We start from the raw sequence: 12,702 nt of genomic DNA on the forward strand, positions 1-12,702 counted from the left end.
AAAGAGAAGAAAAACAGAGCAAGAGGAGGATGGAAAGAGCTGAACGTGAAATAGGAAAAAGAGGAGCTAGTTTTGGCTGGAGAAAAGGAGAGAAACCGAGAGAGAACTGAAGGGAAAGAGGAGTTGGTTTTGGCTGAAAAAAAACAAGAGAGAAACCGAGAGGGAAAATTGAGACGAGAATAGAAGGGAGAATGTGAAAACAAGAGCACCAGGAAAAAGAAAAAAAGAGGAAGAGACGGATGAGAGCAATAGTCAGAAGAGGAAGGACATAAAAAATGAGAACACAAAGAGAAGAGAAAGAACACAAAAAAAAATAGAGAAAACGAGGACGAGAGGAAAAGGAGTAGATGTCTTTCTCTGTGCCAAAGGAACGAAGGCAGTATCTTGCTTGAGGAAAGAGCAGCATTTTGGTTCAAAACTGGGAGCTAGTCATCCTTTTCCATCACTGCAAGAAGTCTGAGTTGTTTTTCTCCCTTCTCTACTCTGCTATTTGGTATGCTACACTTGTATTTTCCTTCATCTTGTTCTTGTTCTAAAACCTGGCAATAGATACGTGAGTATATTTGTATCATGAAAGGGATCCTTGATGATAATTCCTCATATTTTTAAAATAAGAAAATTTAAAGGTTTTAAATGTTCAAGTATGAATAGGAAACATGTGTGAAAATATTTGAAGAGAAAGTAGCCCTATAACATTGTGCTTTCTTTTTTTCTAAATAATGTTGCATACTTTAAATATGCTCTAACATGTGTTTATATGCTTTTACAAATGAGGTTGATTTAGTTATAATACTTTTATATGATGTTTTTTTGATTCTAACATTTTGAACAAAAAATTTATTATTGAGCTAAGTGATAAGAAGATTCAAGTTTGTCTTCTAGCATGAAAGAGTATTAATCAACCTAAATTTAATTTTTATTTCTTTATTTCTCAAAGTCATACATTATTATGTATTTAATTTCCATTTATTAATAATTGATTAATTCTTAAAGATAATTTTGATTTTGCATGACATCATTTTCATATGGAGATTTTAAATGTGTGGTTAAATGAAGGAGTTTGTTCTTATTATTTCACAAAAACAATCAATTAAAATATTTGAATGGTATCGTGAGAGATTTAAAAAAATCTCCGTAGATATTCAGCTTAATCGCCTCATTGTGAAGGATAATAAGTCCTAGCAAATGTCGTGGTCATTAACTTATAAAATAAATAAATAAATAAATTTCATAAATAAAATTATAATTTTTTTTTAAATTAATGCACTAAATTTTTTGGTCATGTGAGATTTTTGAATATCCATAGACCTTTAGGATAATTGTATTACCGTGAAAGTCAATAAGACTTTGCAGGTATGATGATTACAATTCTCTAAAAACATATACGTGCATGCTTGAATAAATTATTACTAACATATAAATAAATTTAATTCTTTCATCGTGAGAGATTTTGAAATCTCCGCAGATATTTAGAATGATTGTATTATCGTAGGAGCCAATAAGGCTCTGCAGGAACTGCAATTAAATTCCCAATCATAAAATAAAAAAATAATTTTAAATCCTTTTCTTTTCCAAAAATTCAAAAATAGAGAAAATTAATTGAAATTAAATTACTTTTTACAATTTAAAACACATATATCAAAATTTCAGAAATTGTTTTATTTACAAAATGGTGAATTATTTCTAATTAATTTCTCTTTAAAAATGTTTTTGCCAACAACTTTTAAAACCCGAACTACGTGGACTTTGATCCCCACCGTAGGGTACGTAGGCCTCAGAGTCAGATTCTGAGTCAAGTCCTCCCCGTAAATAAATAAACATTTCGCACTTAATTCTTATTATTTTTATATCAAACACATGAATATAAAAGGGATAATTAAAATAATTTAAAATTATATTTATATAGCACAACAAACTTCAGGTAACCGTTCTTATGAACGGGTGTTGTGGGGTGCCTAACACCTTCCCCACACTCAATCGACTCCCGAACCTATTTTCTATTTTCGCAGACCACCTTTATCCACCTTTAAACGGTTTCTCGAGATTTCCCTCAAAATTTTGGTGGCGACTCCTATTTCTCCAGTCTTCCTTCCGAAGGCCGGAACCTTCGCTCTTGCACCATCCGCGTCGCATTTCCAGATGTGACAAGCCTCAGTAGTCCCTTCCTTCCCTTTACCCCTACCAGAGCCCTTACTTGTAACATATAACCACAAGGTGAGATAAACATCTAAGTAACAAAATAATTTATTACTATTAATTAACATGAACAACTATAGGGGAATAAAGCTAATAATTGTTAAAACATTCATTTTGCATAGTCAACATAATCTTTTCAATAATCATAATTCATTTCCACTTTAGCATAATCATTTTACCATCTGAGTTTCCATATCACCATGACTGAAATCATAAGCTCTATTGAACCAAGTTCATATTCATAATGGCCTGAGCTCACCTTCAGTGGTAAGATCACCCAGTTAAAGGTATCCTATCCCACTTCTAAACTATGGTATCCCCCAGTCACACACGAATCAAGGTGTTGTTACTCTAACATTGCATCACTAATGCTAAGAAGTGTCAATCTTTAATATCGTATCCTATATGGATATTAAAGAAATAATCCCCAACATTGTACCTTATTAGGTACTAAGGAGATATATGCCATATGAACTTTTACTACTCTATCCTACAGGTGAACTCCTACCTCTTATCATGATCATGCTCACACTTCTCATACAAATTACATATTTGTAGTAAAATCATAATTAAATCATCTAATGAACTTTCACAATTTTAGTTGTTTGAAAATCAATTCAAATGTACAAAATCCTTCTTTTGCAATATGCAATTCTTTCAAAACACATATAGCAATATACATATCTACTCACAAGTAGTTAAACATTTAATCAAATAGAGTAAATTATTTCGTTACCTCAATTCTTTCATCACAAAAAGAGTTGTTGTGGTCTACATTTGCTCAACACGTTCAACATGCACAACCCCACTCAACCAACACTTAATCTACACAATTAAGCAATAATTATTAATTATCACTCTAATTAAATCCTGAAATCACTAGATTTTGAGTACCTAAGACTTTAACTAAGTCAATGGGTTTAGTCATATCCCAAGAAAAATCAAAATCAAATCCTAATTTATCCTAAAACCTTATAAAATCGCATAAAGGGATAGAAAGAGGTGTAGGAAGCTTATCCAAGGATAAATCTTGCTCCAAATACTTCCAAATTGATTCTAAGGTCAAGCCCTAGTATCTCCAAGCTTGTCCTCCATTGCCTTCTTGTTTTTACTCTTTCTCACTTCTAATTGTTGGTCTAAATTGTGAAGCTAATAAATATAGATTTTGCACATCTACTACAACGCATCCTCCGCAGTGCATGGCACCGAGATTCCCACACACGTTTTGGGTCTCTTTTCGTGCCATGGCCCGTTCAAACTCCAACCTAATCCTCTTCCAAGGCTGTTTAAGGATCCAATAGTCATATTTATATTCTTGAAACATCATTAAATTAAAAATTCACTTAAGTTGACTAAAACACCCTTCTCAGCACTTAAAATTTTCAAATTTGAAATCCAAGATGTTATAAATGGCACCTGCAATCATTATATGAGAAATTAAGTATGTATTATTTTACTACACAAATATATTAAATAATATATTATGAAAAAAAACACACACACATATTAAATTCTATTTTCAACTATCAATATGTTAAAAATATTTATATTTTATTTAAATTATTTTTTATATTATATTTTTAATAAAATATTATTTTATTAATGAAAATTAACTTAAAATAAATAAAATATTAAATATTACATAATTTTATTATGAATATTTTAGTTAATTTTTAAATTTTATTATGAATATTTTAGTTAATTTTTAAATTTAATATTTATTTTTAAATAAAAATAATTAAATATATGCTTAAAAGTCATTGTCAAAAGTTAAATTTTTTGTAGTAATTAGTTTGTGACAGAATCTCTCACTAAATCCATTACTAATTATCTTATTTTACAAAGTGATTGATAGCTTGACAGTTTATCACTAATTTTCTCGCTAATTTTAAGTCAAGCTACAAAATCAAATCACTCACTAATTGTCTCACTAATTTGGTATTTTAGAGAGGAATAGATGATCCTTTGTTAAATTCCCTTATTAATTTGTATTTTTTTATTAGTGAGATTTAAATTAATGCTCTATTGATATGACAAGTTTATAATATACAAACTGCCCTAATAATAATTAAAAAATATTCTGAAAATAACTGATGAATACAAAATACTCTCTTAATCTTAATAGAATAAATATCAATAGATATAATATCTTAACGGTTGGCCCAAAAAAATGTATAATATCTTAACAGAATAAATCTTTATAGTTAATATATCACGACACTCCCATTTAAAATTAAAATTAATGCTATTAAATTTGTAACAACTTATATTGCTTAATTTAAAGAATAAATCTCAATATATCTTAACACGATCCCCTCAAACTCAAGATACTCTTGAGTTTATAATAACTTATACTACTTACTCTGAAAAACAAATATCAACATATCCTCCTAATTAATATAAAGAGACAACTATGCTAATCAATATAGGAAGAAGACAATTATGGAGTGGCCCGGGGTGAGATAGAGTTGGGACGCTAGAAAGATTTAAAAAAGAAGAAGAATAAGAAGAAGAAGAAGAAGAAGAAGAAAAACAGAGAGAAAATGAAGGGGAGAGAGAGAGAGTTAAATCAAGAAAGCGTGGAAACTATCATCGGCATCTGCTTCCTGTTGTAGGTGCAATGCACGTTCAAGCTGCACTTCAACTTCACCCATGTCTGGCCTCTCATCCGGATATCTACTCACGCAACTCACTGCAATGTCCATGTACAGTCTCCAACACTCTGGTGCCATCTCTCCTACCAAACTATGGTCAATTATTTCTCCAATATTTCCCTTTTCCATAAAACTCCTTACTCTCTCAGCCATATCGAAAATTGGTGCTGGGCTGCTTATATCACTTTGCGATGCAACGCCACTCCAATCAGTCCGTACATCCTCAGCTGTATTTCTGAAAGATGGCGAAACATGTTCATCTTCACCCTTATTCTCCCTCTCCTGATCGTCATTCTTATGATCGTCACTCCATTCATCAATGCTTTTTGCAGAATAACAACTGCCTCATCATCAGCCGTATTTTTGAAAGATGGCGAAGAAGCATGTTCATCCTTACCCTCATCATTCTTCTCCTCCTGATCATACTCGCCACAAATTTTTCACAGAATTTGGAAGAGTGTTACTCTGCATATTAGTCCTAACAAAACCATTCCAAAACTATAGACGTCGCATTTACTTGAGACCTTACCATAACAAGCATGCTCAAGGGCCATGTATCCGAGCGTGCCCGCGATCCTTTCCACGTCCTTGGCCTTTTCCTTCGATGAATATTTTGGTCCTTTTAAAGAAAGCCCGAATCCTGACAGTTTGGGATTCCAATGGTCGTCCAAAAGAATGTTACTTGGTTTCACATTACAATGGACGATGGTGCGCTTGGTTCCTACGTGAAGGTAGTGTAGTGCACGCGCTACTCCTATGCTGATCTCTAGCCTTGTCTTCCATGAAAGCGCTGGCGAGTTGCTATCCCTTTCGTGAAGTTGATGGTGGAGGGATCCGTTAGGCATGAACTCATACACCACCATCATTTCATCTTTAAATTCATCGTCACAAAATCCAAGGAGGGACACCAGATTCGGGTGGTGTAGCTGGCTCATAAACAGGATCTCGTTCACGAATTCAGAACGTGCTGAGAATAGATCTCGAGAATTAAAATGCTTCACTGCAATTTCTATTGGTTGGCCATCGATCGAGATGTGACCTCTGTATAACTTACCAAAACGTCCTTCATCGATTATTCGGCTTTCGTCCAAGTTGTTGGTTGCTGCTCGAATTTGGGAAAGAGAGAAGCGGTGGGAAAGTTCTTCTACGGTTGCGGAAGGTCTCTTAGTAGAAGCAAATCCTCGAAAGCAGTTGGTCAGGAATCCCATTGGAGGGGTGGTCAGCGATGAAAGTGTCGCATATGGTGAGCACAAAAGAAAGCAATTTAAAAGCATGAGGACGGGGTCCACGCGGAAGCGGATTCGGATCCTGACCCTTAGATTAATCTTATGGTTGGGAGAAATACAAGTGTAAAATTAATTTACCACTTACCAAAGTTTTTTTACCAGGACTCTTCATCTTCTTAAGTCTCTGAAGAAAACTTTCCCACAGAAGGCGACGAGCCAGCTAAATCAACGACCTTAAACTTGTTAGCTATTGGAAGAATAAAATCGAAAGGTTGAATACGTATAACATTTATACATACGTACGGGAGGAGAAAACACAAATGAGCAAGCATCAACATTATTAAAATGGCAAGTTCTTCTTTTGCCTGCGAACATCAAGTGCTCTGGGTTTCATCTTAAGGTCAAAGGTTGTGAATCTCACAATTTTCTTTGTAAGGTTGAAGAAAATTGCGTTGATAAAGAACGGGAGATCAGTAGTTGGGTGAGGGCCGCAGTGATTTAAAACCTGGACCGGTCCGGCCGTAGTTGGACACCTTACCGGCTCGTTTTTAGCTTTGGACCGTTTGAAGAGTTGCCCTGGGTTGAGGCGTTCAGAAGCAGCTTTTGAACAGGGAACTGGGTTTGAGCCACGGAGCTGATTGAAGGAAACCAGACGGCCAAAATAGAAGAGGGAGAAAAAAGGAAGGAGAAGGAAAACTGGACAGAAAGAAGGAGAAAATGGAAGAGAAAATACACGTATATCTTAATAAATAACAAAAAAAAAATTACCATGGATTTATGATGTGAGAATAGGGCGACGTTGAACAAAGGATATATGGAGACTGATCCCGACGGCGAAAATAAAAATGAGGAAGAGAGAGAAAACGCAGCCACACATAAAATATAAATAGGTTGGCTGGCTAGTTGCAAAAAGAAACTGGGATAGATGCCATGGACACAGCTGTCCAACACTTTTAACGTACACTTTTAACGTCTCGTATTTTATGGTTAAAATAAATTTATTTAATAAAATAAAATTAATGATGAAAATTGAAAAAAAAAAAAAAAAGTGAGAGAAAAAAAGAGAGTAACCCTCTCCCCATAATTGTACTAACTTTAATCTTTTTTTATTATTAATATACTTTGATCTTAAAAAAAACTGCAAAAAAAGAAAAATTAAAACAAAAAATAAGATGAAGGAGGGTTTTTATCTTTTTACATGCGATGATTTAATGAGGATTGAAATGTGTGACAGAAAAATACTGAAATTTTGCAGTACGTGTCTTTATTATATTCAAGATCCAAATTTCAAGTGCAAAAAATATACTCTAATTTTATTTATTAATCATTTTTAATATTTTTATTAAAATTAAAAAATTTTAAACATTATCAATTGTATTTAATTCAGTAAATTTTTAACTTTATCCTATTAAATATATATATTCTTTAAAAATATAATATTCTAACATTTAATAACTTTTTAAATATTTAATAAAGACAAAAAAGGTTAAAATGGATACAATAATTATTGAGGTGCTCTATAAATAAAATTAAAATAAATATTTTCTCTCTATCTTATAAATAGGATCATATTAATATTATCATAATAATTATATTGGATACTTATTTTTATATAAAATATAATATTATCTAAATGATTAAAATGGTTGAATGTATTTTTTTATTTTTTAAAATTTTTAATTATAATAATTTAATTATGATGGATTGAACCATAGTATGAAATTAAACTATTTTTTTAAGAAATTATTTAAAATTCAATATTTCATTTCTTATAGATATTATATAATGTTACCAGTTTGATTGTTGGTCTAACTAGTTGAACAATAAAAATTGTGACTTACTAACATCTTCAATTCAATGTCTAGCTTGGTCTAAGGCAAGCATCTCTAGAGTTTAAATAGTTATTGATTATGAACACTGTAAAAGGGAAAGCTGTGAAATTCCTAGATTTTTTTTTTTGGTGCTTTGGTAGCTGCCTCTTCCTACTGGAAAAAGAGTGAAATGGGCTCATATGGGCTCAAATTCACAAGCTCGATTATTCAAAAATTAATTATTTTTAAAGCCTGACTTTTATTCAAAAGGCTTAAGGTCATGCTTATTAGCCCTTTTTTTTATTTTTTTAAATTTTTAAAATTAAAATTTTAATTATAATATTTCATATTTCTTTAAAATACAAATTATAAAGTTCAAAAATTTAAAATAAATAATAAAAATTCAAATTTTTAAAAATAAATATATATTCTAAAATTTAAATTTAATTTAAAAATTTAAAAATATTTTATTTTTAGAAGTGAAACAAAAACGGGCGTCAACTAGTGACCCAAGCTTGAGCCCTTTTTTTGGGGTCTATCATAACCAAACTTCAAAGCCTATTTTTCCTTAAAAATGTTAATTTTTTTAATCTTGAACCCTTATTAAAAAATGGGCTTAAATAGATGCTTAGCAAGCTCTATGATGACTTATATCATTCTCTACTAGGGCTGTGCAAAAGTCCTCCAGTCCAATTTGATCTAGTTCAACCTGAGACAAACACTGTCTTATCTGATCCAGATAAAAATTGGTCTTTCAGAACTAAAAAGATCAGATTATTTTTTCGGTTGAACTGAATAAGAGACCAAGCATTTAGACCACTTGGTCCGGTTTGGTCATATAAATTTATTAATATAATTATAATTAATTTATTAATTATTATCATAATAAGTTAATTTATAATAATAATTAGTATTGTTTTGGTTTTATACTTGTGAAATCATGAATTTTGAGCAAAATTCTAGCATTGAACAACCTCAATCTTCTCCTTTTATTAGTGAAATTTGTTGTCAATTTGGTATAATGGACTTTAGACATATTAAAGGTTGATTAATGTTATTAAAGGTTATTTAATTTGAATCATTTATATTGTAACTGAAATACTTTTTGTTGTTGTTGGAGATTATTGTAGATTTATAATTATTGTTGTTGTGATGAATTTTATGACTCTAATTTATTTTATTATGTCAATTGACTTTATTATGTTGGAATAAATTATCATCTCTTATAAATGAAAAGAGAAAAAACAAAGTGAGATACTAGATCAGACTGGGATCGATCTTATAGTCCTACTAGACTAGTCTAATCTTGTTCGGCTTTGGGTTATACTAAGACCAGATTAGACCATTGGTTGTTTAACTAAGTCCTTTTCATGAAAAGAACTAGACTTCTGCTTACGCAAAAGTCTTGTTGGGTCAGTCCCTTGTGCATCCTTATTCTACACATAATCACAGTATAAACCGATTAATTAAATTTAGGAAGAAATCAAAGAAAGATAGGATCAACCTATGCCATTTGAAACTCCAAAGATTGTCTATAAATAATATTTGAGTAGATCGGAACCCACAAAATTAAAAGTATATGTACAAGTTAAGGCCCTTGAAAAACATTTAAAATTAATCTAAAAAAGTACTGCAGTAACATGAAAGGGATGAACATTTATGATGGGTTAAAAAAGGGGCCAAAAAGTCATTTTCAATTAAAATGGCATGTCTGTTGCGGCTATATGTACATTCGTTGTGGCTTGTGGCATAAGGGCCACTCACCATGGTCAATACACTACAAAAAAAATAACTTTCAGCAACAACTTTCAGCGGTGACTCTAAAAAGTGGCTACTAAAAATGAACAATCTATGATGATAGTAAAATTCGCTGCTGAAAGTGTGACTTTCTATGGCAACATTTAAAGTGACTGCTGAAATAGTGACTTTCTACGGTGACAAGATATAGTCGCCGCTAATTGTTAGACTTTCAGCGGCGACAAGTGCATGTCCCCCTCGAAGGCCTCAATTTCAGCAGCGACATATAAGTTTTCACTAAAAGTTGAGAATCAGCGGTGACATTTTAATATCACCGCTGATTGTCAACATATTTTCAAATATGTTATAATTTAAAAAAAACCTTATGTTGTAAGTTTCAGCGGAAACATATAAGTTGCTGCTGAAAGTTGAGAATTAGCATGTTGCCGTTGATTGTCAATATATTTTAAAATATGTTATAATTTTTTAAAAAAACTTATATTTTCAGCGGCGACGTATAAGTTACCGCTGAAAGTTCAGAATCAGCGGTGACTTTTTAATATCGTCGTTGATTGTCAACATATTTTAAAATATGTTATAATTTTTTTAAAAAAACTTATGTTATAGTTTCAGCAGCGACATATAAGTCGCCGTTGAAAGTTCAGAATCAGCAGTAACTTTTTAGTGCTGCCGTTGAAAATAAGACTTTTAGCGGCGACTTTGAATGTTGCCACGAAAGTTTGATTTTGTATTATCACCATAATTTTTTATTTTTATTTATCTAATATTTAAAATTTTAAGACATTAATTTTGTTGTATTATTGTAATTTTATAATGAATATATAAAATAACATAAGGAGTTTTTATTTAATATATTCTATAGTTAAATTGTAACTTTAAAATAATGTTAAAGTATTATTTAATGCTAATGAGCTAAAGTAAAGAATTAAACCAAAACATATTATTTTAAATGTGTGTTTATATTAAAAAGATTTACAACTGAGGTTAAGATTCAACCAAGGTTAGCAAACTAAGATTAGAAGAAAACTCAATAAATGTAATATGATTTACGTTTGGATATGTTTCTTTTTTTAGAAGTTAGTTAGATAAACTAAAACCTATTTGGATAATTTTATTCAAAAGCTACTTGAGATGTTTAATGGCCAAAATAAGCATGAAATTTTTAATATATATTTTTTGACTAATTAATAACTAAAATAAAACAAATTAAATTTAAAATTATAACTAATAAGTGAAAAATCTTAAATATTCAAAATAGAATAGAAGAGAGAGTAAGCATAAGTCATCAAATCAATGTAGAAGTCAATAAAACTACATGTTTATAATAATTAAACATGTGATACTTAAATTTATTCATTCATAAAATGATATTTCATCTAATTTAATTTTTCAATTCAAATTCTACATTTAACTCCAGTAACTTTAAAGCTTGATGCTAGTTTAGAAACATAAATAATTATAAACTAATGTATAATCATTAGTATTTTTACTATTTATTCTTAAATATTTTTTTATTACAATTATAAATATGAATATTAAAATAAATAATATAACAACCTCATGAAGTAAAAAAAATTAAAATAAATAATACAAATGATATTGTATCAATTATATTTATAGTTTACTTTAAACAAAATAAATAATATAATTTGCAATTTTATAAATTAAAAGAATTAAATTGAAGTATTTAAGGATAGTAATGATATTTTTTAATATTTAATATTTAATATGTGTGCGCGTGCGCGCTCTTTTGTGTAGTTTAATAGTGTGTGTGTGTGTGTGTGTATTTAATTATGAAATAATAGATTGCAAGTTCATTCCAGTTTAATGGCAAAATGATTGGACACAAAAGGAGGAGATCATGGGTTCAAACTTTAGAGAAGACAACTTTCAAAATGAAAATATAAATTAGTGACATGATGACACGTGGTGTGTGGTCAGAGCGACACTTGAAGAGTGACATGATGCCACGTGGTGTGAGATGGGGGCGACACATGGAGGGTGACATGGTGCCATATGGTGTGAGGTGGGGCCCTATGTGGAGGGTGACATGGCGCCACATGGCGTGAGGTGGGGTGCCACTTGGACAGTGATATGGCGTCATGTGTGTAAGTGAACCAACATTACTTTTTAGCGACGACATTGCCGCTAATTGGTTGCCTCCATGGTGACAAATGTTGCCATTAATACTTAACATTCAGCGGTGACAAGATTATCGCTGTTGATGTGTGGTTTTTACGGCGACAAAATATCACCGTTGATTTTTAACTTTTAGTGGCGACTATCTTTCGACTGTGACAAATTTTCTTTTCTGCGACGACATTTGTCACCATCGATTCTCAACTTTCAACAGCAACTTTTATTATCAACGCAGATTGAATCAGTAAGAAGAGCTCTTGCGGCGACATTGTGGCGACTTTTTGTCGCCGCTCAAAACTTTCAGTGGTAACTTTTTAGCTTTTAGTGGCAACAAATGTCACCACCGAAAGTCAATTTTTTTATAGTGATAGCACAATCCACCATAGCCTAAACCTAAATAATGCAACTGTTCTGGCCAAACAAGACTTCCATCACAATACACAAGACAGTACAACACAAAATGACAGCAACAATCATAATATAAATTTGAAATTACAGAATAAATATAATAAGAAAAGGATTTGAATTTGAATTAAATCAAAATTCATAAATTTTTGTGTATCCAAATTAAGAATTTGATCAAAATCCAAATTCAAATAAAAATTTCCATTAATCCAAACCCATCATGAAAGTGTTTTTGTTTTGAGAAATTAATCATTCATTAATCATGTTAATATTTAGGGATTAACGTATCTAATGAATCAAATTATGAGAGCTGAATTTAAACAAAATTAATTATAAGGTCCTAATTTAAATTGAAAAGAATAATAAGGATTTACATATTAATTGTTCCTATATATAATTTGATGGCGTGAAGTAATGACTTTATTTGATGTGACGAAGTCAAATTTGAGCACCGTGTTAGTTGCGCTATTATTACTTATTAGTCACCCATAATGATCATGATTCGTGCTTTAA

General features: G+C 31.0%; 1 protein-coding gene and 1 long non-coding RNA gene across 4 annotated transcripts; both read right to left on the bottom strand.

Annotated features, from left to right (window-relative positions):
• Nucleotides 1-1,806: 1,806 nt before the first annotated feature.
• Nucleotides 1,807-6,378, bottom strand: LOC129301734 (uncharacterized). The gene is made up of 2 exons (XR_008591083.1): nt 6,222-6,378; nt 1,807-3,021 (listed from the first exon to the last, which is right to left on the bottom strand). It is a non-coding gene; the product is annotated as an uncharacterized LOC129301734 (long non-coding RNA).
• Nucleotides 4,450-6,919, bottom strand: LOC129301733 (probable receptor-like protein kinase At5g38990). 3 transcript variants are annotated; one of them, XM_054940326.1, is made up of 2 exons: nt 6,845-6,919; nt 4,450-6,296 (listed from the first exon to the last, which is right to left on the bottom strand). In XM_054940326.1, exon 2 carries the CDS (start codon nt 6,122-6,124, stop codon nt 5,291-5,293), a length of 834 nt encoding a protein of 277 aa, XP_054796301.1. In that variant the 5' UTR covers nt 6,125-6,296; nt 6,845-6,919; the 3' UTR covers nt 4,450-5,290. The 3 variants fall into 3 exon arrangements, with proteins under 3 accessions (XP_054796301.1, XP_054796299.1, XP_054796300.1); XM_054940324.1 differs by lacking the exon at nt 6,845-6,919 and adding an exon at nt 6,380-6,518; XM_054940325.1 differs by lacking the exon at nt 6,845-6,919 and adding an exon at nt 6,376-6,502.
• Between the last annotated feature and the right edge of the window lie 5,783 nt (nt 6,920-12,702).

The sequence above is a fragment of the Prosopis cineraria genome, unplaced genomic scaffold, assembly GCF_029017545.1.
Source record: "Prosopis cineraria cultivar Desert tree isolate PC_DT_omini unplaced genomic scaffold, ASM2901754v1 PC2, whole genome shotgun sequence".
In the NCBI taxonomy this organism is placed as follows: domain Eukaryota; kingdom Viridiplantae; phylum Streptophyta; class Magnoliopsida; order Fabales; family Fabaceae; genus Prosopis; species Prosopis cineraria.

Coding starts and splice junctions, on each gene's coding strand:
- LOC129301733 (XM_054940326.1), bottom strand. CDS start 6,124: ATGCTTTTAAATTGCTTTCTTTTGTGCTCACCATATGCGACACTTTCA.